The sequence below is a fragment of the Silene latifolia genome, chromosome 1 (genome assembly GCF_048544455.1).
Source record: "Silene latifolia isolate original U9 population chromosome 1, ASM4854445v1, whole genome shotgun sequence".
Classification (NCBI taxonomy): Eukaryota; Viridiplantae; Streptophyta; class Magnoliopsida; order Caryophyllales; family Caryophyllaceae; genus Silene; species Silene latifolia.
Genome location: NC_133526.1, coordinates 185,153,860 through 185,180,106, shown reverse-complemented (window position 1 = coordinate 185,180,106; position 26,247 = coordinate 185,153,860). Strand labels below are relative to the sequence as shown.

The following is a 26,247-nucleotide window of genomic DNA, read 5'->3' as shown; positions in this document are numbered from 1 at the left end:
AAATCTGATGTCTGCTCAACTTATGGTCGATTAACTTGAATTTTTTTTCCAAAATAAGCGATTTTCCCAATTATTTAAAGAAATGGGTCGAATCTCAAATTAATTACCCAAAATGGGTCCACGTCATACCCAAAGCTAAGTTCGTATCTAAGTAGCCATCTCGATCGGCGACCAAGCCCAAAGTCGCCACCCACCATGGCGTTTTGGTCTGATTTTGCATGAATAAAGTCATGTTGGAAAAGCGCGGGAAATATGACTTCGACACAAGTCGCCACCCGCCATGGCGACTTGACCCCTCACACTAGCTTTGTCAATACCAAGCCTACGTGGACCCATTTTCGACAATTAATTCGAGATTCGGCCCATTTTGATAATTAATTGGGAAAAATCGCTTATTTTGAAAACGGATTCGATTAACTTTATGTATTTAAATAATTAAAAATATATAAGTTGATTACAAACTGACTAGGTTATAGAAACATATATTCTTTATTGCCATCAGATAAGATACAAGGTCAGTATAATATACTTTATAAATAAATAGTGGAATTTTTTTGTCAAAAACTACCTAATATTTACCTCATTTTCATAAATACTACCTAAAGTTTTTAATTTTGGGAGAAACTACCTAATATTTTTTACTTTTGTCGAAAACTACCAAATTGAAATTAATGAGCAAATTCGACAACCGTTTTTCCAAATTAACTAAAATTCCGACAAATAAGTCAAAATGACAATCGAATTAATCATAATTTTGTCCAAATTAGCAATAATCTCGGCCATACTAATCAAAATTGTAGTAAAACAAATTGAAATAAATGTGTTAGTAGCTAATCAAAACAGTTGGCGGTGGTTAAGTATAGTAAATAATGTATGTTCAATGCCAAAAATAATGTTTTCGAGTTAGAATTTTGTAATTTGATCGGATTTTTCAATTTGGTAGTGTCCGACAATAGTCAAGAAAATTTAGGTAATTTCTCGCAAAATTAAAAACTTTAGGGAGTATTTATGAAAATAAGGTAAATTTTAGGTAGTTTTTGACAAAAAAAACTCTAAATAATGAGTAGTAAAAAGATTTAAATCTGTAACTAAGCAATTGCAGAAACTTAATATATGGGAATCACATATAGGTACGTAGAAACTAATAATTGGAAGTGATAATTGCTCCTATTATTGATGCATGCATATAATGTGTTTATTATATAAAAAAGAAGGATTAATTCATGTGAATAATCCATACTATGAGGGTCCTTCTTATAATAATCCAAACTATGTTTTAACTTACTATAATCCTAAGTATCCTACTTTTTTCTCTGGTTGCACTTAATCACTTTGCTTACTTCTTAATACCGGTCATTTCTATATTCACAACATTTATTTTCTTTCCCCATATTTTTCCATTCTTTCTCTCTTCTGAAACTCTTTTTTTCCTGGGCATGTTATTCTTCCTTCCCCTTCTTCTTCCCTAAATTAATTTACACATCAAAATTAAAACATGTAGCTGTTCTTTCTTCCTCTCTAATAAAATGGAGAACTCCTCATATACATCCTCCGTCACCAACCACCAGTCCACCAGTCCACCACCACCACTCCAAAATTGGCAATTGTTTTTGAATCAAATTCAACTAACCCACAAAAAAATTCCCAAATTATAACACCAACGAACAAAATCAAGTGTATAAACCGACGATTCTCTTGAAAAGATTGGATTTTAAAGCAGATTAACTCATGTATTTGGTAAAGCTCTACATTTCTAGGGGCATGACAATCATTCTCTTGAATGTAAATTCAGTGGTTTTTAATTTCAGGTGAATGTTTGATTGATTAGCCACTAAGATTGGGAATTCATGTTCTGCGTTTTTTTTATCAAAGTGATCAATAATTTTCTCATTCAAAGAGTAATTAGAATGATTATACGATACGACTCCAATTTGTATGTATCAACTTAAAAGGTAATGAGGGCAATGAGATTATAATTTGATGTTGTTCACTCTGTTGTTGTTCAAATGGTGACGGAGACGGGACGGGACAGAGGAGAGAATGGTTGGATTTCGTGCAAATGAGGTCGGCGGCTTGTGAGAGAGTAGTGATGGGATTGACGGTGTTCTGGTGATGCAAAATTGGTGAGATCTGGTGATGGTGGTGGGGATTGGTAATTGATGATGAAGGAGTTAAAGGTTGGTAAATGAAGAAAATAGACGATGAAGATTGATAGAGTAAGTAGGTGAGGAAAAAAGAAAGGGTTACCTGTTATTCAGGTAGCCAGTCACTTGGGTGTAATATGGGAAGGGAGTAAAATAGTTAGGATTAAAGTGAGTTAAAACGTAGTTTGGAGTATTATAGGAATGTCACTCATAGTATGGATTATTTATATTAATTAATCCTAAAAAAGAACTTCAATTCAGCTGGCCTAAGGAATTGATGACATTCTGTACAATCTTGTATTGTTACTAATAAAGATTATTGACTAATGTTATAATATTGCATTTACACATTGCTATTATATGAAGAGTACTTCTTCCGTCCCGTTTATTTGTTTACCTGTTTTATTTTAGGTTTAGGTTGTTTTAGTCAATTGTTTATCTTTTCTATTTTAGGAATGTCTTTTGTTGATGAACAATTTGATCCTCCACACAAAGATATTTCACTTAAATTATAATCCGTGTAGTTTGGTGAGAATCATAATAACATTTTAATATCTATTTTTATATATTAAGATATTAAATTATATGGGTAAATAGACATAATATCGGATGAAGGTAATATGGAACTCCTTAATTGGACATTGTGATACAAAACTAACCGTGTTTATTGAAACTAACTATGTTAATTGAATAGATGATATGTCCGTTACTCATTTTCATCATTGACAAATATTTTTTTTACTTTCAATTTATGTCTCATATATTTTCATCATTAACTATGTCAATTGCACATGAACCACCTAACGTAGGCCATGATTTATTTATTTTGCAGTAATTTGTTTTTTCATAATTATGTATCAAATTTGATTATTTTCTTTTATTTTGTTGGCTTTTATTTGATTTAGGGTTTATCTTAGTTACAATTCATGCTGGGTCGTTGGTGGTAGTGACCCTGGTGGGATGGCGGTGAGGGTGGCAGACGTTAGGGGAAAGGCGGTGTAGGCGGTGGGTGCCGATGATGTAGGTGTCAAGGCGACAAAAGAGGAGTCTTGTGTGATTTATGGGAGGTCAGGGACGTGGGAGGTGGAGGGAGGTCGGCCGTTGAGCAGTGTTGGATGGTGCATGTGGTCGTCGTCGTCGGTTGCTGGCGATGGAAAGAGGAAGGTACAGTCGCCTGAAGGGGAAGGGGAGGTGGTGGTCAACGGCGGTACGGTGAAGGGTGGTCAACGGTGATGGTGGTGGTGGTGTGAGCTTGTTTGAGTTTTTGCTTCTTTGTTTTCCTTTTCTCTATCTTTTCGATGTAGTACGTAACACATTTGAGAAATAAGAGGGGTAAAAATGTAAATAATGTATTGCGTCAGTAAAATGTGTATTGCGAAAATCAAAACCCATTCTAAAATAGGAAATTTTAAATTATTTTACAAAGAAAACTAACCATATGCCAATCTTAACCCGGTAATTACCAAACAATCAAACTAATTTTGCTAATTAAAATATGTTGGTCAAACGTTCTAGTAAAATCTGTCATTTATAATCCGCTTTTGCAATCTGCTTATACTAAAATTAATCCAATTACCAAACAAGAGCTAATACTTTGTTTCACTTATCATCTAATAATTGGTCCCCTCATCTTTTTCGATCTTTGTGCTAAATTAAAAGTAAACAAATAATCGATTGGTCCCCTCATCTTTTTCGATCTTTGTGCCAAATTAAAAGTAAACAAATACTCCCTCCAATTTCCTATTATCTTCCCTCTTTCCTTTTTCACACAAGTTTGATTATCTTCCCTCTTTCCTTTTAATTTTTGGTAAGTTTCATTCATTTTTTATTAATTTCTCTCTCCTAAAAAATCAACAACTCTCATTACTTTATCTATTATTTATTCATCATTCATTCTTTATTATTTTCTCTCACCTATAAATTTCACAACTTACAATACTTTATTCTACTTTATTCCTTCTTTCTTCCCCTTTCTTAATTTTTGTGCCCAAAAAAAGGGGGAAGATATAAGGAAATAGGAGGGAGTAATTGAAATGAAGAGAATATTATTATTGCTAATAATTGATGTTGAGATGTTTTATTCTTATTATATTCTGGACAGAAACGCCCTTGTGCATGGCAGGGGTTCTTAGACCCATGGCCAAATAATGCCGTAGATTATGGGGAACAAACAAAAAAATGTATGTATCGTAAAATATCATAACCAAAATTATTGCTTGTTATGTCCTAATCGACATAGCTAGGGTACATTTTGTTATCTTGTACACCACCAAATTGAAGATGTCCCTATACATGGACTCTGGCTCCACTTGTATGTGACTCGAGTGTATGAAACTCGGCCATGTATAAGAGTTGATACAAGAATATACTCCCTATATTCTTTTTATTTTGTCTACTTTTTTCGCTACGTAATTTAATTATCTCGTCAATTTCAAATATTGTAAGGAAAAAAAAATGAACTTTTAATATTGTCCCGACTTAAGTGACTGGTTCACTCTCGATCAAATTAGGTTAATAAGGAGTAGATAATAAAAGTGTACTTTTATTATTTTTGTTTAAATCATCTCAAAAAGGTAAGTAAGACAATAGATAGAGTAATATTTTTTATGATGTTAAATTGAACAATATAAATGAGATGAATGAACTATAGTACTATAACATATTAACATGGCATAAACTTGGAAAAAAATTGCGAGATAGTGGAGTTATAAGCTCTAAGCCACGGCAATCCAAGGGAAAGGTTGGATAGCGGTGACGCAATTAGGGGAGAACTAGTAGGAGGGCTCGGCTCGCTGATAAATTGAAATTTTAAAGTTTTTAGTTAAAATTGTGAATTTACTTCATACTATTACCGGTTTGCTCTCGCTGAAGTTTCAGCACCGTTAATTCAAATTCTAACTCTGCCGCTATTGAATATGAGAGATGTTAAAATCATTATTTGCATTGTCACATTTTGTGTCTTATAACTCTCATTTTGTGTTTAACTAGTTTTATCTTGCGATATAAAATTGGAAGAACAAATGCACTCTTTGAAAAAAAACGGCTATCGTAATGTGAAATGGTAAAAGTAAAATGGTCAAATTAAATTTTATTGAAAACTAGAAAAATTGAAATAACCATGGAAATGTAATTGTGTCGGTTGCTCGTATTATTACGTACTCCGTATATTTTAGAGATGAGCATACTCGCTAAGTTTCTGATAACAAATAAGTGTCCTTTTAAATCATATTCCAAATTAGCACATGTTTCATATGCAAAGATGCAACTCTCTTTTCAAATGAAAGTTGGAATTTTGTGCATAGCTTTTACCATAGCTTTTATGCATGATAGTGCATACCATTAACCATTTTTTACTGTCGATATCCACCACAAATTGGTAATGGATCAAATAAGACCCATATAAGAGGATAAAGACAAGTTATTTGTGATTCCCTATACATTCTATTTTTTATCTTACCTATCCATGTGAGTGATACTTGACCCGTTACAAGTTCGTCACAACTGAGACCTACGAGTATTGTTTACCATCCGCCCTGGCTTATTCTCTAGCTTTTGATTAGACTGTCCAAAAGCAAGTTTCATGAAACACAAATTATATGTTACAATTTTTCTAAAGTGTGTTGTACGTTAATAATCTAAATATAGAAAATATTCATATAAAATATTCTCAATAATTATGATAATGTGAATTTATAGTTAATATCTTTATTAGGTTATTAATCTGGACTCTTAAAAGACACGTTAAAAAAATCAACTTGATAAAAATGAGAAAAGTTAGAAGATAGCCGACAATTAACATATTTGACGCAACTTTATCTTTGTACAAATGCAAAACGTAGGTGAGATGCTCCACTATTGGCGGAGAATGTAAAGAATCTTGTCATATATCTTTACATGTTGCTTAGGTTTCCTTTAGTTCGATGTAAAGATGAACAATAATACAATACTTATTATCTTTACCTTAATAAGGAAACTAGTACTTTTTATAATTTGTGTTTTAGAATCGCCTTTTGTAGATTTGTAGCTTGATTGATGTGATTTATCAGCTTTTTAATTCTTTTTGGCCCGCAAACACCAATTTCCCGTCACAAAGAAGACTTACTGTAAGGTGAACAAATGCCAGAAATGGCCAAGTTTATATGAATGTTTCGGCACTATAGACATGCGGATTACGGGTTGGGCATGTCTGGCTAATGGGCTATATCTGGTTGGTACATATTGGTAATTTTAGAAGTCAGTCCATAAAATAAGCCCAATGAACACGAGGGACATACGGCTTTGCTAATGAGGTTCTATTTACTCATGTTAATTCATACTCGACTTCAAGTGTCGGACACAAGATAACGTCGGGCATGGACGTGTGCCCAAGGTATTGGTTATGGGTTTTGCCAACACACCCATCGACTCATAAGTCATAACCGAAGAGGTCATAGCTTAATGGTTATATCGTAATAATAGGTTACGGGTTCAAATCTCACTCCCTATTATTGGTAAGACTCTTTATTCTTTTGGGCTAAATGAAGTTGAACTGAACTAAACTGAAATTTGCCGAGATGAAAGAAGCTGAAATAAGTTGAGCTTAACTGGAGTGAGCTTGAAATTAAGCCGAAAAGAACAGGGCCTAAATTCTACGAGTATCACACTAGCTTCCCACTAACTTTTGACCCGTAATCTAACCCATTCCGTTTCGAGACATGTATAACCCAACCCGCATACGTCACAATAGACCAGTTCACCAAAATCTAACCATTTTGGCAACCATATCAACGGGACAAACCACGACCCGTTCCAGAAATAGAAGTTGTCGTCCCTCTCTGCAAGAACTTGCCATAAATAGAAGTTTTCCTTACCGAGGCATATACGTCTTCATCGTTTTTCAGGTATTCTCTTTCTCGTTTTGATTCCTTTCGCAATGTTTCTCTTGCGCCCTCCCGTTTCATGATTTACATTAATTTCGCCGTTTCTTAGGTTTTTTTGTTGATTCAACAGTCGATAAATTATAGAATAAGACGGTTGGACTTAAGTGTCGCATTTTTTATTTATCGTTGTTCGAGGTGTTTAAACATATACAAGGTTCGTTGTATGCCGCACAATGGACTTACTTTAGAATTACTCATTTGCAATTGCAATGGTATACTGATTGGGTTTATGATTGTTAAATTTTACTCCCTCTATGTCGATAATTTGTTTACCTTTTATTTTTGATTAAAATACTCCATCCGTCTCAATTATTTGTGTACTTTGATTACAATATCCTCAGAAAAAAATGCTCTAAGTGGTTCAAACTTGGGTGAACCTTCTTAGGGTCTAAGGTCCTCACCAAGAGGAATCTTTTGTGCTAAAAATAGCCCGAGGCTATGCCTTCTAAATTTCGAGACTGTCACCCCCTAAAAATTGTGGTTTGTGCCCAAAGGTTCCCTAGTTATTAAACCGAAAATAAAAATAGGAAAAGTAAACAAATGAATGAAACCTAGGGACTAGGGAGTACCTGATACTAAGAAGAAAAGGGTAAATAATTGATTGAGACGGAGAGAGTAGTAATTGCGCCATTGATTATCAACTTTACATGGATTTTGATGTGAATTTTACGTAGCTGTCTACGAACGAGTAATTTATTGCTACTGCGTTGAAATTTAGTGTTTCTGAGATGTTGTATGTGATGTACTGTTTTCAATTTGTAGTTGTTCTTGTAAGCATTACTATCGAGAATTTGAGCCATTTTTAGTTGTAAGATGCTGGTGTAGACTGGGACGAATGATGATGCTATGTTACTCCGACTTGCTTTACTGTTGTCTGCCATATGTTGTCGAGCGTGGACAGATAAAAGTTGTGAAAGAGTTTCATTTTGTTTGGCCTATGTTGAAGTGTCTGAGTGTGGTCTGGTGTCGTAATGTTGCAAAGCGACACATTGCTAGAGTGAATTGTCGAAGTAACATAATGATGCTTATAGTAGCTTTGTTGGAGCAAGAAAAGTTCTGATGGCGAGTTGTTGAGCTCATAGGGATATGGGATTTGGTTAGCAAACCACAATCTGCCATAACAGTTTAGGCATCAAGATTTTCTGCAGTGCCTCATCCCGCATTTTCCATCCCTATTTTTTTTTTCCTTTTCCATTCCTTTTAGACGGTGATATTTAGATCTTTTAGATAGACATATATTCTTCTCTGCCATTGCCCTATGCAAAGTTTTAAGCGATATCTTATTTTCTAAACAATTGTACCTTTTATAGCGTCTCTACTCAAAGACGAACACATGAAATATATGTTTCTACAATACTTCTGACAAAGTTCTTGGTTAGGTACTTAGGTGTTTCTTGATGAAAGAATTTAATTTATTTCTTACAGTTTCATCTATGAGCTAAGGATCCCATTTGTGAGACCTTAAATGGCGTGTGTTAGGCGCCTACAAATGGAGTTTAGAGCTCTTTGTAAAGTACGTTCTCTCGTCCATTTTCATTTCCATTTCCATTTCAGTCTAAGGAACAAGTTACTTGTGTACAAAACAAAAAGTTCCGTGAAAGAGCCTGCAAGTAGTTAAGAAGTTAGTTGTTCAAGTAAGGTCGCGTTCTTTTGGACCTTTTTGGTTGACTTCAGGTCAGCTAAGTTCAGTTCATCTTTGTTATTCACTTCAGTTTAGTTCTGGTCAGGTCAGGTTCAAAAGAACAGGGCCTAACTCTCTATCACACCGTGTTTATTTTTAATCTTTACTTTGTTTAGTGTAACGAGTACCTATACATCAATTTTTGATTGAACTGAACTCTTGCTCTGGGTCGCTCTTGATAACAATTACGGAGTAAATCATCCAAGGAATTTAAAACTGAAGACTTATTTTTGCCCCTATCCCCCCTCCCTGACTTCTTCAAACGGCCTTTTTCTGAGAGTAGTTGTTCATACATTATCAAAGGTTGTTCTCATTTATCATGATGCATCCTATCGATGGCTTTATTTTACATTTTGTAGACTGCAATGACACAATGTGTACTTTCTGAGAGCAGTAAGATGAAATAAGCATTTTTGGTTTTTGCAGGAGCCTGTACCTCATATTGTTGCTCGCCCCTCTCCGGATGACATTCTTGATTGGCGTAAGTTCTATTTCTACTGTTTTTTCTCACAATCTTTTGGAAGAGGTGAAAATTTTATTGTCAATGTGATATTGTTGCCTTGTCGGTTGGATTACCTGTACCGTGCCCATCATATTCGTTACCCTTTCGACTTAGTGCCCCTTTAAAATTTCATAAATATACCACGCAACTTCCCTTTAGAGTGGGTGGCGGAGTTAACTTTTCTTGTTTGCTGTAAGTTCGTTCTCTTGGATTGTCTAAACCAAATGTCTAAATCTAATCCTTAATTAATGAACTAGTATTGGTTATTTGTTAACTGTTTCGGAAATTGTCTGTGCTTTCTCTGTTATCTCTTTTCCTTTTGTTTTTTACATTCTGATTGTGTCTCCTTATTTATTTTATTTGACTTATGACTCCCATTTCAACCACAGATTACGTACTTGAAGGAAGTGAAGGAACACCATTCGCAGGTTTGTCACATCTAAATGGCGTTTACTGCATTCAATTGCCACATGACTCTTCTGATAAATGGTTCCGATCTAATGACAATGCATATATGTTGGGTGATTAAATGTTTTATAATTCTTGTTATCTGACAAAGGTGGATATTATTATGGGACGATCAAGTTTCCTCCTGACTATCCATTTCAACCTCCGGGAATCAGGTTTGTACATGCTTTTACTTACAAAAATCTTGATTTATTTATTGGTGTATTATTCCTGCTTAAAGCATACTGATATCTGACTTTTGATATGTCCCTGTGAGCACAGTATGACGACACCCAGTGGTCGATTTATGACTCAGGAGAAGATTTGCTTATCCATGAGTGATTGTGAGTCTCAGAGCTTCTTCTGTGTTCTATTTATTTTAGTAAGCGCGACATTTTTGTTCGTTATAGCTCTGTTTGACAATTGCTGCAAATGTTTTCTTTCCTGAAGTTCATCCAGAGAGTTGGAATCCAATGTGGTCTGTATCAAGGTAAGTTGGGCAGTAATTGATGCAGTATTTCCTAATCTACCTCGCAGACTCGCAGTTGTTTCCCTGATTGTACTGACTGCTTTCTAATCTAATACAGCATTCTTCTTGGGCTACTGTCATTCATGGTTAGTTCATGCTTGTGCTGAGTGCTTTTCTACGATGCTTATGACATACTCCTGTAGAGTTTCCTTTAGCTCGAGTCATTTTGAAGCTTTGTGATGGGAATTTTTTAAACATGTGCTTGGCTCACAAGTCAAAAATACAGAAACAAACACCAACAGTTTGTTCGTTTAAAGGCTGATAAATAGTTTAAGCTGACAGAAATATGGCGTACATGCCTTGTAAATTGCAGGTTGAAGACATCCCTACGACAGGAAGCGTCAAAACTACCAATGAAGAGAAACAGCGTTTAGCAAAGGCTTCTCTTGCTTTCAATTGTGAAAAGTAAGTGAACATCAGCTTGTGCATTATTCTCTCTTCGGGTAATATCTTCTGCTGTGTGAGTGGTCTCGCAGTCTCGCTTGCCACACCAACTAATCATCTTCCTCGTATAGTTATATAATTAATTCCGACACTTAATTTTTTGTTAGCCCAACGTTCAAGGAACTGTTTCCAGAGTATGTGGAGAAGTTTAAACAGCAGCTTGCTGAACAGGCTCAGTCAGCAGTCTCTGCAGCACCTGCACAAGAAGACACTTCCGTGTCCATATCTGATGGACTTGATAACAACAGGAATGAGGAAGAAGATGTCGCATATGTAAAACCAGAGGTCCAGAGAAGGCAGTTGGTACCACCGGTCCAACCTCGATGTTCTTGCTGGTGTTTTTAGTATTTGGTGCAGTTATGGCGCTACCTCTTCTTCAACCTTGACGGCACTCACAGCTTCAGCTAACCTGAGTGCATAAGACGGCTACTAAATTCATTGTGAATCGGACATAGCGTTAATATGAATCTGGCACTCAGCTGACAAATATTCAGTCCAGTGCGTCTTGCTTCAGACGGGCCTTTTTGGTCTGAAATAATAAGACGGGATTTTGTAACCATTTTACAGTTAAATATGACCACTATTGAAAAACCAGTTACCATAAGCTGTAACACTGTCATACCATTGTGGTTACATTTAACTATAAAATGGTCACATATGTCTGTCTGAAAAATAAGACAAAAAGTGTCCGTCTGAAACAAGAATTTGTGTATTCCGTAATACTTGTCAGCTGCTGAAAGTATACCATGTAAATAGAATTGAGCATCTAACATTATTGTGACTCCCTTAACACCCAAATCGGAGAACTGCGCTGCTGCAATCTGAATATCCGACAATGCTGCTGCAATGCTAGGGGTTACTGTAGTAGGTAGTTTCTTAGATACAGTGTATTAATTAGCAGTGGATCTAATGGTGTCGGATATTCAGATTGCAGCAGCGCAGTTCATTCTCCAAGTACTCTCTGTAAATATTATATTTACACAAATCAAGTTGACCATTTTCAACCTCTAGATTTAGCTTAGATTTCCGTAATTCACTACTATTTCCGCTGTCTTGATTCGTCACGGCTCGTGCACCCTCAACACTTGCTGTATGCTTATATAGTTGTTATATGTAAATGCCAGGCCACCGCATTAAAATAATTTCAATTAAGAGCTTATCCCAAATTTGTAAGATCGAATAAAGTCACTGGTTGAGACAACGGACTACTTGTTCAATGTTCGTCTTATATCGAGCAAATGGTGGAGCTATGAAGGGGCGGACTACTAATAGAATAATCAGGGGCGGACCCAAGATTTAATGTTTATATATGCATGTAAAAGGATTCAAACTCGGGGCAATTGCTGGAAATCAAAGCCTTTACCATTGAATCAAAAGATGATTATTGTACATTTAATGGAATAATATCTACTTATCTACTGTTCAACAATAACTGGGTAGCAGAAATCCGTCTTGTAAACCATTTTTCTTTTACGTTTGGGGTAGCGGACGCCACCCTTTACTACTAGGTGGGTCCGCCCCTGAGAATAATGCATACTAGAAAAAAAAATCGGAAATATTTAAAATCAGGACAACGGCTTTAGACTATATCTATAAGGTAATAAGGAGGACAGAGCGACCACTTTATAAAGAATATAAGTTCAATAAAGTGTCATTCTAAATCAATTGGTCATAGATGAAATTCGGGCATACGGCCTTCGTTTATAAAGTAGTGAACTATTTTCTCGATTTTGTCAATATGAAACACTCACTTGCGAGTTACGAGACAGAGCATTAGCCAATGTGAGGGAGAGGCATAGACGAACCTTCCTGACTCTCAACTCTGAACGTAAAAACGTAAACCCACCGACTTGTGATTAATTTACCGTTTACGTAGTTATAAAATTTAGTGTAAGCTTAAAATCAGCTGTATTTACGTGCTCCTTATTTGTCTGCATGCCCTTCATTATTCAATTAACTCTCATTGTTTTGTGTTCCCTTTTCACCTATTTATACTCACTCATTTCTACACTACACTCTCATACAATTATTTGAGATAATATTGTAGAGAAAGTTAAAAATATAGGGCAAAATCATGAAGAATTTGTCACTTGTAACTTTATTTGTTATATCATTGGTTTTGTTTGCTACTTTTGTTGAGAATGTTGATGCTTATTATTCATCGGTGCCTCCTCCGGCTTCTGCTCCGGCCCCTCTCCCATCCGGCAAACATCTTCATTTGAGGCCCGGAAGTAAGTTTCCTTTGTATATACACTGTTTTATTCATCTTATGTAAAATCGTTTTATATGTAATATATTTGAGTTGTTAATTTATTACTACTAGTAATAGAGAGTTGCTAAACATAAAAAGGATTATAACACATTGTTTAACTGTCTTATTTGAGTGTTTCAGTCAATATAAAAAAATTGACTACGATGAAGGAAGGACGGACTTTGATAACCACCCTTTATCAAAACTATGTTAATTACAAGAAAATAACTTATTGTGTAAGACATTTTTATAATGTGAGATGATCATTTTACTGGTTAAACTTGAAATGATCATCTCACACGATAAGACAGTCTTATTCTATAATACTTTATATTTTTTTGCGGTTATCTAAATGGAGAGAACAAAATGGTCAATTATTATGTCTTTAATTTATGTTTTTAACATGTTTATGAAAAAACAGTGCCATTATTCTGTCCATGGAAGTGTAAACACAGATGTTCAAAAAACCCAAGGGAGCTATGCAAGAAATTGTGCATGCATTGTTGTAACATATGCAAGTGTGTTCCTACTGGACCCAAAGGCGACAAAAATGTGTGCCCTTGTTACCGCGACATGAAGGGCAAGAAGGGCAAGTCTAAATGCCCTTAGATTTGTTTTCCTTATGTAATCAAATTAGTTTTCTTTACTTTTTTATGTACGGAGTACTTTATTTCCTGTATTAAGGCTAGTTAATTAGCAAGGTCCTGATATTTTCGATCGGTCCACGTTATTAATTAGTTTCTTGATATATTTTAGTTATATTTATGAGTTTGTAGCCTGAATGAGATGCTCATTTCGTTTTATATTATTATAGTCCGTATGTCCAACTCTTTATATTTCACCATTGTTATTGCACTCATTGGCCTCATACAGTCATTATCCGTGTTAACAAAGGAAACATACAAACTTAAGAGTCAAGAAGAAATTTGTATCTCAATGTGTATTTGGTGTGGGTGGAGAAAGTCTATCGAAATTTTTTTCTTAAATGGAGTTTAAATCTCAAAGTATTAACAAAAATTGTACGCGTTTTAAACTATTTATAAGAAATGAGTCCACGTTATCATTGAAGAAAGTTTTTATTTGTTTATAATGAAATTGAAGCTTGTAGCTGTGTGAGACAACGACCATTTCTTACTCCATTTACCCTTGACATGCCACTTTCGGCGCCTTTATTCTCCTTGCTCCGACCACCAAACAACAAACCACCACCGACATTCTCTTGTTCTCACTTCCTTTATTAAATAAAAATCTTTGTTTTGAGTGATTAACCTCGTCGTTTTATACTCCATAGGTAGGGGCGTTTTTAGTGGGGGTTTATGGGGTTCCATTGAACCCCCACTGATACATAAAGGATAATGATAGGGCGCTACCGAGTGGCGCCGATATTGGGTGCCACCCTCTTACATGCATCTTTGTTGAAGGAGTTTCCACTTATTGGTTGTGAGAGGGTTTCGCCGAGATTGGGTGCCACCTGGTGGCGTCAATTCATTTTCCATAAATAATAGAGTAAATTATCAATTACACCCACGTCAAATGCACTTTTTTACATTTACTCTCACGTCAAATTTTTTTTTAACTTACACCCAAGTTAATAGCTCAGGTTAGAAATTGCACCCCAAGCCATTTTCAGGTGAAAAACTATATGAAATAACAAAATTGCTCCCGCGTGTTTCTAACTGTGAATCAACCCAGTCTTCATTTTACTTCCCCCATTTCAGTTTTTACCCTAAATTCATCCCAATTTTTTTTCCCCAAAATCTTCCCCTTTCAAATTCTCCCAAATTTTCGCATAAATCCCAATTAAACCTTAATTATTGATATATTGATCATCCGTCACCATCAATCGCTTTACTAATCATCTGTTTTCATCAGTTAAAAAATACACAGATGTTGAAGCAGGAAGTATCAAATCATGGAGGAGTGTTAGCAGGAGCACTACTACAAATCCAGGCAACTACAACGCCCCTTTAACAACGTTTATGCACAAAAATCACAATAGACGTTGTAGAATGTATGGCGCGATTTTTACTATACTTAATTACAACGGGTGTGGTTATATAACCGTTGTTATACGTTTTAACAACGGGTTAAATTTGCACAACCGTTGTTAATAATTTGGCGCAAAATTGGCGCAAAGTTAGTGAAAAGTAATCACAACGGGTATTTTTAAACCCGTTTTTAAAACTTATTTGACAACGGTTGTTGATTTACAACCGTTGTTAAAACTTTCCATACTATAAACCACACAAACACGGATCAACTACGACCACAAAACACATACATAACCTAACACAAACACAAACACAGACAAACACAAACACAACAAACACACTTTCTCATCGTCTCTTTCTCTCTTTCTCATCCTCTCTTTCTCTCTTTCTCATCGCCGACTTATCATCTCGCCACATCGTTGGTTTCATCGTCTCTTACTTTCTCTAATTATCGGGTAAATCTCGCCGTCATTTGTTGGTTTCATCGTCTTTCATCGTCATTGTTTTTTTTTTTAATTATTTCATTTGCATGTATATATGATGGGTTTTTATCGATCATTATTATGTTATTATTCGCTTAATTAGCTCGTAAAACAAATTAAATAAAATAAAACAAAGAAGAAGTAAGATGATAGAGAGGAATGCATGATAAACTTAATTAATAATTCATTAATATATATATATATATATATAAATACATAAATTAAAAAAAGAATTACATTTCTAAAAATGCAATTCTTATATTTTCATAGAGAGTCTTATTCTCTTCTATGATATCCCTCCTCTCCTCCTTAGCTATTTGGAGGTTTCGTTCGGCCAGATTGCTATATCGTCATATAGCCGCAACAATCCGCTTCTGTCAAGCCATTTCTTTTGGCGTCCTTGAGTGCGGCTTGAGCATCCACAAGATAGCTCCTAAAACTGTCCTCGATGTGGAGCAACCGGCGGATGAAGCTAGTATTTTTCTCGGTCATAGTAAGAGTTTTAAGGATGTAATCGTTCATTTTGTTGATGAACTTTGGAGTTGTTAGTTTGAAAGATTAATTAGGGGTTGGAGATTGTTTTAGCAGTTAGGGTTTGAATATAGTGAGATAATGGAATGGTGATAGTTGAGATAATGTATGTATTTATACTAAGTAATGTGTCCTTTGAGTTGGTTTTTAATTAATATAATATATGCATGTTTAGGAAGTTGTGCCATAATCATCATATCTCCCTGCTTCAAATCTAATGTAAACCCTTCTCATTCCATATATTGTCCATTCATATGCACACAAAGATATACGGGGATGGCGGTAATAATGCATGCATCGGAATTATAACGGGCCCCGTAATTATGCATGCATCTAGTAATATTTAATTTTTTTTTATTTTGTAAAAACAAACAACAACGGTTATGTAGATACAACCCGTTGTCTTTAGTTATAACAACGGTTCCTTGTTAATTAACCGTTGTTATAACTTTCCCTCCAAAATTGAGTCACACTTTCCACAACGGGTTTTTATACTTAAAACCGTTGTTAAATAGTTTTAACAACGGGTTCCTTAAGAAAACCAACCGTTGTTAAAACCTTTTACAACGGACGCTTTAACAACGTCCGCTTTTTTATATAACAACGGTTTTCAACCGTTGTTATAGCCTGTATCTGTAGTAGTGGAGAGGAAGTAGAAGAGTATTTGGGGTGTTAAACCAGTACTCACAACCACAACAACAAAAATAATAATAATAATATTGGGGTGTTAGCAGGAGAGGAAGTAGACGAGTATTTGGACCTTTTCGAGTATAATACGAATGGGGATAATAATTACTCTGAGCAGTTTGATAAGCAGAAGACGGAATTATGCATTTCTGGGTTTGTATTTCTTGGTTTGTTTTCTGGGTTTAGGGGTTTTGCTTTTCAAACAAACACGAGGTTAATAAAGAAAGCAAAAGGGCAAAATCGTCCTAAAAAATATGTTTTAACCCAAAAAATTTGAAATTTGACGGAAATGTGGTCGGAATCCGATATTGAGTGCAATTTATAAACTGAGCTATTAACTTGGGTGTAATTTATTAAAAAAAATTGACGTGGGAGTAAATGTAAAAAAGTGAATTTGACGTGGGTGTAATTGATAATTTACTCTAAATAATACTATACATGATGGTATCAAGTAATATCTCGCAAGTGCACGATTTTATCGTTGTACACTTTAGAGGGTCGATCCCACAAGGAGTAGGTGGAGTACTAATCGTTCTAATTCACGAGCTTAGCTAAGTCGATAAAAAACAAAGAGGGTGGTAAAGAACTAGCACTAAACTAACAAATTTAAAGGCTATAAACTAGACAAGATAAGAACAAGCTAAATGATAAAGGATGGATCAAATAAAGAGAAGGACTAGAACTCGGTTCTCCCACGAATATAAGTAATTCCACATACTAATCGTCTCGGCTAATCAAAAGGGGTAGAAATGGTAAGGGGGAGATGGCTCTAATTCGCCTAGAACCTCCCTTCCGGGTTCGCAAAAGGACACTAGCTACTCCAACTAACCCCCCTCCCGGGTTCGAAAGTTGGTATTCCTAACTCAAAACCCAACAACTACGAAAACATGCATTTTTCCAAGGAGGTCAAGAATTTGGTCAAGATCATTAAGTACTCATCGTATTCCGGGTCATCCCACTCCTCCTTCCGGAGGTCGATTTCAAACGCTAGCCTAGAGGCACCCTCCCTCGGTTCTCCCTTCCGGTCTCAACCTTAGTTGGTGACAAGGTCAAATTTCGGGTATCCAATTTACAACCTAACCAACTCCCGTTGGTGGACAAGGGTCACAAGTCGACACTACCCAAAAGCCAAACCTTAAACATGCAAATTCCTCTAAACTACCCTCACCAATTTTCCCCACAAATTAGCCTTAATGATAATTAGTTAGTGAAATTACCCATATCGGGTCAAACCGAGTCCTAGAAGGAGACTACTCACTAATCATGTTTCTAAAGGCAAAATAAACAATAAAAATGGAGTCTTTTAGCATAAACATGGTGGGAGGATGAATTTTACTTCTAAACATGCAACAATCCAACAATCCAACAATAATTATGAAGAAAGATGGTTTAATCTAATAACAAGGATGAACAAACTAAAAGACACAATCTTTAACACAATCCACTCAAAGATTGAATCTTTGAGTACAAATAACAAAAGATGAACAAAGGAAAGAGAATTAATGAGAAGATGAACAATGAAAAGATGAACAATGGTGAAAACAACAACAATCAAACAACAAAGATGCAAATTTAACAACAACAATCAAACAAACTTGAAGGAAAAGCAAATGTAAACAAATGAAAATAGGGAGAGAAATAATACAAACTCAATAGCATGAAAGGAATTAGGATAGAAAAATAAAGAAGGAGGAACCTTCAATCTTCTTACAACTAGTTAATTGAAGAACTAGTCTAATTAAGGAATGATTAACAAAGTTTGAAACTTGGAAAAGGAAATATTCTCAGATCTAGGGTTGTGTGTACAAAGGGTTTAAGGAGGGGGTATTTATAGGCTTGTATAAGATTAAGAAGAAAAGAGGAGGAAAGAGAGAAAAAGCCCAAATCCGCTGCTGTTGCGTTCTGCCGGTGGGCCGGTTGCCGGTCCTCCTACCGGCAGAACCGTCAAATTAAATAAAATATCTGGCATGTGTGTTCTGCCGGTGGACCGGCTGCCGGCCTGCCGGCAGAACACTACCTTCAGGTCTTTTTCTTCTTCCTTGAGATGCGTTATACCGGTTGACCGGCTGCCGGTGCTCCTCCCGGCAGCGAGGTCAAGCTTCTTTTTCCTCTAAAACTTCAATTAATTCTTCCTGCTGTGTTCTACCGGTGGGCCGGCTGCCGGCCTGCCGGCAGAACACAACACTCAGTGATTTCTTCAACTTCTGGCTTGGCTGAGGGGGTGCTCTGCCGGTGGGCCGGCTGCCGGCCTGCCGGCAGAACACTACCTTCAGCATTTCTTCACCTCTTCTTCATGCAAAGGCAATGGGATGCCTTTCTTGCCCCAATTCCTTTATACTTGACTCGGTTCCTGCAAAAGGATACACAAAATCTCTTTACGGGGATTGGGTACAAAATGAAAGGAAAGGCACACTAAACCGACTCGATACGAGTCGGAATGCATAAAAGAAAGAGGGGAATTAAGTGTAAATTAATCGTATATCAAACCTCCCCACACTTAGACCTTACTCGTCCCCGAGTAAGTCCCAAAACCAATGTACAAATCATTATTATGATAGATATTGAGAGTGGATGCACAATATAAGCATCACTCAACTAAACTATTACCTAAGCCGATCGAGTATTAGCGCACTCAACGCCCCTTCAACTCGCAATTTGACACTCATGAGGGGAGAGTGCCCTATTGCAAGGCAAGTTGGGTCTTGCTACAAAATTTTTGACACATCCATCATGAAAGCACGTAATCAATAAATAGAATGCATCTAACAAAATGATCCACTTTCCTCATCTAAGTGGCCGAATTTTTCAAACAACAGAACACGGTCTTGGTCGGGAGTACCGTCTCAGAAGTGCCAATTAAGGTGCCAACCCCCTAAGCGTGACTAAAGCAACCCTCGTGTGACCAATGCTCAAGAAACAAATTCAAGAGCGGGGAAAGGGGAGAAAGGGCAAGACAGCCGAGAATTACAAAACCGACACGAGATTCAACCAAAGGACCCATGACTAAGGGGACCAAGGCAACGACATCCTCACGGTTTTCACTCGTCACTCAATGAAAGAACAAGGTGATTTTTGTGACCAATAGTAACCAAAATCACTCAACTAACTCAACTAGCGAAAACGTGCCCGCAATCTAATGTGTAAGACCGTCCTATGTCCGATGAAATGCAACAATGGTAGAATGCACACAAAATGAAGCAAGGGTTAAAACGGGGCTAAGGAGAAGGTCGAAACGGGATTGGTGCAATCACCGTTTGGATATGTGGAGCTCAAATCAAGAATTATCGACACATCACATCCCATTTCTTATTGCAACACATGAGACACGTCTATGCCCTAACATAGCATTGATGACCAAAACTATGCAAAAATTGCATAAACCCAACTCAAGTAGGAAAAAAATTAATAAAACTCCTCTTATTTCAACAAATGATAACGTCTACACCGTAACAACGGCTCGGTTTCCCAAGCCATGCAAAAAATGTGTAAACCCGACTCATCTTTGGAAAAACATCAATTTGCCCTTTTTATTTAGCAACGGCTTTTTCTACCCCATTTAATGATGAGGAGGGGTGTTGCTTGCCTCTTTCTTTTCTTTATAACATATATACAACACGACTAATTATTTAATTGATTTTTCATGACATTTTCACTTTTCTATTTTGTTTTTTCGTTTCTTTTTTTTTTTTTTTTTAAACCTCTTATTTAAATACAACGCCAAATTCTCATCAAATTCCGACCCATGTGGACGTGCATGCCATCCACCATCACGACCCAAGTCACCTCCTACAACACAACTACAAAAACCGACCAATTCTTGATTAAGGAAGGGTGGTTATGGGATGTAGCTACTTTTGGTGGGTTTGCCAAATGAAAAGGCCAAGCTCAAGGGGGTGAATAAAAAAGGGACACAATGTAGGGGAAAAAACAAGGCTATTTGGCTATGTGAGGTTCATAAAAACTGATTTTTGCTTCATATCATGTGCACGAAAATGTAATGCAATTTCACGGTCTAAGGACGATGCGACACACTTATGCGTAATGATGTGACACGCCCCGCGAGGAGACCTACTCTCGAACCTAGATGAGGGCGGGGCATGAATGTACCCGCCCTAGGAGGCTCTACCCTTACCTTTGAGTAGCTAAGTCAAGCCGAAGGTCTAGTCTACGACCCTAGGTCTCACAGGATCGGTCAAAACTCCTTGGTCAAGTCCGCCTCCCTCGGCTAACTAAGAGGCCACGGGTGCGAGTCACGAGGAGGAGAAAGGCACAATTGGGCACAATAGCTCATCATGGGGGTACTTGGTTCCCTTCCTTGACCATGTTCTTTCTTAAAAATTTATATACAAACTCAATGCAACATGAAGGAAAAACAACACATATTTACATGTGAAATGGATGCAAGCAAGAAAAGGGAATAAACATAAGGTAAACATGCAACAATTTGAACTAATCCTAGCAGCACATCAACACCAACAATCCACAAGTTCCCCAAGGGAACATCCAAGGCACAAAATCCCATTCTCCTTCATATATACAAGATACAAAAAGAAAGAACGGAAAAGGAGTAAGAGATTAGAACGAGTTTACCAAGCGACTTCTAGCTCCTTTTTGCTTCAAATGGTCGATGTCTATGCCAAAGGTTAGCCAAACATATATATACAATGCAATATTTTTGAATTTTTCAGAAATTTTTCACTTTTTAGGCATTTTATCAAAATTATAAGCATTTACAAATATAAACAAATATTCACAAGAGTGGATATTTCCCTCCCCACACTTGAAATGTACATTGTCCTCAATGGACAAAAGCATAGGGAGTGAAAAAGAAAAAGAAAGGAACATATTTTTGAATTTTTTTTAATTTATGAAAAGAAAAATAACATATTTTTGAGATTTTTGTTTTTGAAAAATTAAAAAGACATGTTTTTGTGGACTTTTAATATGTGAATTTCCTCCCCACACTTATTTATTTACATTACTTCCAAATGGAAATAAATGTGTGGAGGAAATTAAAATGAAAAGACATGTTTTTGAGTTTTTCTCATATTTTTTAGGCCCTCCCCACACTTATTTATAGACATGGGAGGGCAATTTAGGGAAAGAAATTAACATGTTTTTGGTGGTTTTTGTCATTTTTTCATTTTTTTTGTGAATTTTAAAATAAGAATGCAATGCATGCTCTATTCTATATGCGATATTTAAATTACAATGCAAGTTATGCTAAGTGAATGCAATTACTAAATGTAACAATATATTACAAATTTGAAATCTAATGCAATCCTATATGAATGCAACTAAGTGAACTTCTTGCTAAATGCATGCTTAAATATTAAACATGAATGAGAGAATTTGGATAAAAGGGAGGGAAGATACTTGTCATTTTGGATTGAAAAGGGAGAATAATAGGCCACCAACTCGGCCTCTCGGGACTAGGAGTCCATCTCATCATCATCATCATATTTCTCTCCGGTGCTAAACTCGGAGCCCGGAATCAAGTCATCGGGGTTGAAGGTGAGATCACCTCCACTACCGCCGGTACCCATGAGACCACCCGTGAAGTCTCCACTCATGTTCATCACACCGTCATCCCCTCCCGTAAAGCCCCCGCCGGACCCCGAAGCACCCACATCACTAGCAAAGTAGGGCCGTACTCCTAGCCAATGGGCATCATGCCCCTCCGGACGATACTCGGGCCTAGGGGGGAAAATTGGGGCGGCAAAGTAGTCCGGTTGGAGGTTAAGACCTCCGCGAACAAACTTCCCGTCCTTGGGGTAGTTCCCGTCGGGCCAAGTAAAGTAGGAAGGGTGAGGGTCATCATAGGGGACGTAATCCCGTCTACAAAAGTCATCGTAGATCAGGTAGGAACCGGTGGCTTGATCATAGTAAATCCGGTTCAATTTCCTCCCCAATATGTCCCTCTCACTAGCGGCCTTTGCCGTGGCAATGTCCATCTTCTCCATCCACTCGGTAAGAGAAGGTGGTAAGGGAGGATAGGACGGTTGGCCCGAGGAGGACCCCTCACCTTGTTGGAATTGCCAAGGTGGGGGTTGGTGGGTTTGTGGCATTTGGTATTGGAGGGAGGAAGGGGTGTTCACTCGACGGTCTCGCGAATAAACACGAGGAGGGTTTGGGGGAGGTTGGTCGGCGGGTACCTCCGCTTCAATCGGGAGGAGGTAATCATCCTTATCTTTCTCAATCTTAACGGCGGTGACATTGGGAAGACGGATAGAGTTCTTGTAATTAATTTGCCAATACTCATGGCCGTCGACGGGGTTCTCTTTGAGCCAGTCAAGCTTGGTGGTCAAGTAATGCTTTGTTAAGTAAGTGTCACCGGGTATTCAATTCATGGTAGAAAGGTCTACCGGACGGTCCAAATTACGGGCAATTCGGGTGATTATGCCACCCATATGAATCGGGACTTTTTGCCCCGGAGAACTTGCAATCTTTGACAGGTGAAGGGCTAGGTGGTGAGCCACATTAATTTTGAAAGGGGTGGGTTTTGTGAACAAGTAGGACCCCAATATTTCAAGTTCGTGGGTCCTAAACACCCACGGCTCATCCACCGCGAGAATGGTGCAACCCACACATCTATGCCACACCCGAATGACGGGGTTGTGGCAACTAATTGCGGGCCTTTTCATCCCAACTTTATCATCAAGGCCCGAAATCGCTTTCCACACTCGGGAATAATGAAAATCAGCGGGTGGGTTATGTGACGGTGCATTTTCCAACCCAAACATGTTAGCCAACCGACCCAAAGTAATATTGTGCTCCCGGTTCATGAGACGAAAGCTAAGGGTAGCCACCATATTCGATTGCCGGTGCTTTGTAATCCGTAGACTACTCAAAAATTCCCAAGTGATACGGGGGTAAGTATATCCATGCATTGTAAATATTCCCCTCATGCCACACCCCGTAAAGAGAGCTTCCGTCTCCCTAGCTATCCCGATGGTCGATAAGGAGGGATGATGTAAAAACTTAGTCGGGGTGAGGGGACGATTTTTGAAGAGAATAAACTTACTCTTCTGAGTTTGTGTGGCAAACTCAACCGTAGGAAAGTCCGGATCGGGATTTGTATCACTAGCGGCTAGAGCAATCAACTCCGCTTGGTCTCTTGCGACATCCGCTCTTGTCCTTCTTCCGGCCATAGTGAAGATTGGAGGTGATTGGTGAAGGTTGATTGAAGTTTGGTGGAGATTTGAGGGAGTTAGGGTTAGAAAGGGGGAAAAAAGATGGAGGAAAGAAGAAGAAGAAATGAAGAAATGAAATGGAAAAAGGGGGATGTCGGGTTTAATTTTGGGTCTGAATGTGTGTTTTGCCGGTTAGCAAACCGGCAGCCGGTCTGCCGGTAAAACACACGCCCCCTTTTTCTAATTTTTCGATTTTTTCTCCAGAATTTTTGACCTCGCTGCCGGTGGACCAACCGGCTGCCGGTCCACCGGCAAAACACTCTCCTCACTTGAAATTTCCCCATACCAGGTGTGTCCTACCGGTGAGCCGACTGCCGGCCTACCGGCAGAACACTACTCCACTCAAAAATCAACTTCTCAATACTCAAGGCATGAGTGCTCTGCCGGTGAGCCGGCTGCCGGCCTACCGGCAGAACACTCCTCTTCACCAGTTTTCAACTTTTCTTCAATTCTTCACGTGTGTCCAGCCGGTGGGCCGGCTGCCGGCCTGCCGGCAGAACACACTCCACAACAATAATTCGTCGTGTTTTCAGCTAAGACAGGTGTGTCCTGCCGGTGAGCCCGCTGCCGGCCTACCGGCAGAACACAGCATTCCATCAATTTTCAACAATTTAATTTGGCCTCGCTACCGGTAGGGGCACCGGCTGCCGGCCTACCAGCAGGGCACTACAAACAGCACTTTTTCACTTGTTTTCTTCCAACTTGGTCAATTTTCTTTAACTCGGGATTCGAGCTTTTCATTGACCCCGGGATTCTTGTTTTCCACAACTACGCCGACGCATCATGTCGGGATTTCGGGTCAACGAAAATAATGCTTGTTTTCTTCAAAAGTGACCTCTGTCACCAATCCAAATAGACAAAGTATGGTTCCAAATCTCTCACTATTAATCTAAAATGCATGCTATATACAAATCATATGGGTTGCCTCCCATGTAGCGCCCTTGTTTTATGTCGTAGGCTCGACCAAGTAAACAAGCCAACAATTTTCATGATGAGGACGAAGAAGCTTAATTGACTAGAAAGGTTTCAAGGATCTTCATTTCCCTTTGGGCGGGATTGCCTACGTGATAGTGCTTTAGTCTTTGACCGTTTACTTTAAATGTTCGGTCTCCTTGGCTTATTTCAACCGCCCCGTGAGGTAAAGATCGGACAACAGTGAAGGGTCCAGTCCATTTCGACCTCAACTTCCCGGAAAAGAACTTCAAACGGGTATCATATAGAAGAACCAATTCACCCTCCTTGAACTCTCTTCTAATTATGCACTTGTCGTGAAATCTTTTTGTCCTTTCTTTGTACAACTTAGCATTCTCATAGGCTTCTAGCCTAAATTCCTCTAATTTATTCAAATCAAGAAGTCTTTTCTCACCGGCCGTCTTCAAGTCATAGTTGAGATGCTTGATGGCCCAATATGCCTTGTGTTCAAGTTCCACCGGCAAATGACAAGCCTTGCCATACACCAATCGGAATGGTGAGGTACCGATTGGTGTTTTGAAGGCCGTCCGGTAAGCCCACAAAGCATCATCAATCTTCAAGGACCAATCCTTTCTCGACTTGTTCACGGTTCTTTCGAGTATAGTCTTCAACTCCCAGTTGGAAATCTCGGCTTGCCCATTAGCTTGTGGATGGTAAGCAAGACTCTTCCTTTGTTGCACACCATACTTTCTCAATAAAGCTTTTAATGCTCTCTCTCCGAAATGCGTGCCACAATCGCTAATGAGGACTCTTGGGACCCCAAACCTTGGAAAAATGATCTTTTGAAGTAGCTTGATTACTTCCTTAGCATCACAAGTTTTGGTCGGGATTGCCTCAACCCATTTGCTTACATAGTCGACCGCCACAAGTATGTACTCATTTCCAAACGATGATGGGAAGGGACCTTGATAATCTATCCCCCACACGTCAAAAAGCTCAACCTCAAGCATGAAATTCATTGGCATTTCATGTTTCCTTGTGATATTTCCACTCCTTTGGCATTTATCGCATCCCTTAACATAAAAGGCAACATCACGGAATAGAGTTGGCCAAAAGAAACCGCATTGAAGTACTTTAGCGGCCGTTTTCTTGGAATTTGCATGGCCACCACAAGGTAAGTCATGGGAATGGCTCATTATGGAGGTGGATTCCTCTCTCGAAACACTCCTTCTTATCATCCCATCGGCACAAGACTTATACAAACATGGGTCATCCCAATAATAGTGTTTCACATCATGAAAGAACTTCTTCTTCTTGTGATAGTCATAATCATGAGGGATTATCCCGGAGACCAAATAATTGACAATATCCGCATACCACGGTGCTTCACCCAAACTTAGGGACAACAGGTGGTCATCGGGCAAATAATCATTGATATGGAGCCCATTGTCAACATTGAGGTTGATTAGCCGGGATAAATGGTCGGCCACCACATTTTCAACTCCTTTCTTATCCCTAATCTCCATGTTAAACT

At 38.0% G+C, this 26,247-nt stretch overlaps 1 protein-coding gene across 3 annotated transcripts; it reads left to right on the top strand.

The window, feature by feature from the left end:
- The first annotated feature begins 6,803 nt into the window (after positions 1-6,803).
- LOC141613287 (ubiquitin-conjugating enzyme E2 34-like) lies at positions 6,804-11,193 on the top strand. 3 transcript variants are annotated; one of them, XM_074432027.1, is made up of 10 exons: positions 6,866-7,024; positions 8,489-8,576; positions 9,171-9,225; positions 9,636-9,674; positions 9,806-9,869; positions 9,976-10,037; positions 10,144-10,183; positions 10,281-10,308; positions 10,536-10,627; positions 10,774-11,193. In XM_074432027.1, the coding sequence occupies exons 2-10, from the start codon at positions 8,529-8,531 to the stop codon at positions 11,009-11,011; spliced, it is 666 nt and encodes a 221-aa protein (XP_074288128.1). In that variant the 5' UTR covers positions 6,866-7,024; positions 8,489-8,528; the 3' UTR covers positions 11,012-11,193. The 3 variants fall into 3 exon arrangements, with proteins under 3 accessions (XP_074288125.1, XP_074288128.1, XP_074288131.1); XM_074432030.1 differs by having other exon boundaries at positions 6,869-6,998; XM_074432024.1 differs by lacking the exon at positions 8,489-8,576 and having other exon boundaries at positions 6,804-7,024.
- Positions 11,194-26,247: the final 15,054 nt, after the last annotated feature.

Coding starts and splice junctions, on each gene's coding strand:
- LOC141613287 (XM_074432024.1), top strand. CDS start 6,839: ATGTATAACCCAACCCGCATACGTCACAATAGACCAGTTCACCAAAAT. Junction 9,675..9,805: donor TGAAGGAACACCATTCGCAG/GTTTGTCACATC, acceptor TATCTGACAAAG/GTGGATATTATTATGGGACG. Junction 9,870..9,975: donor TTTCAACCTCCGGGAATCAG/GTTTGTACATGC, acceptor CTGTGAGCACAG/TATGACGACACCCAGTGGTC.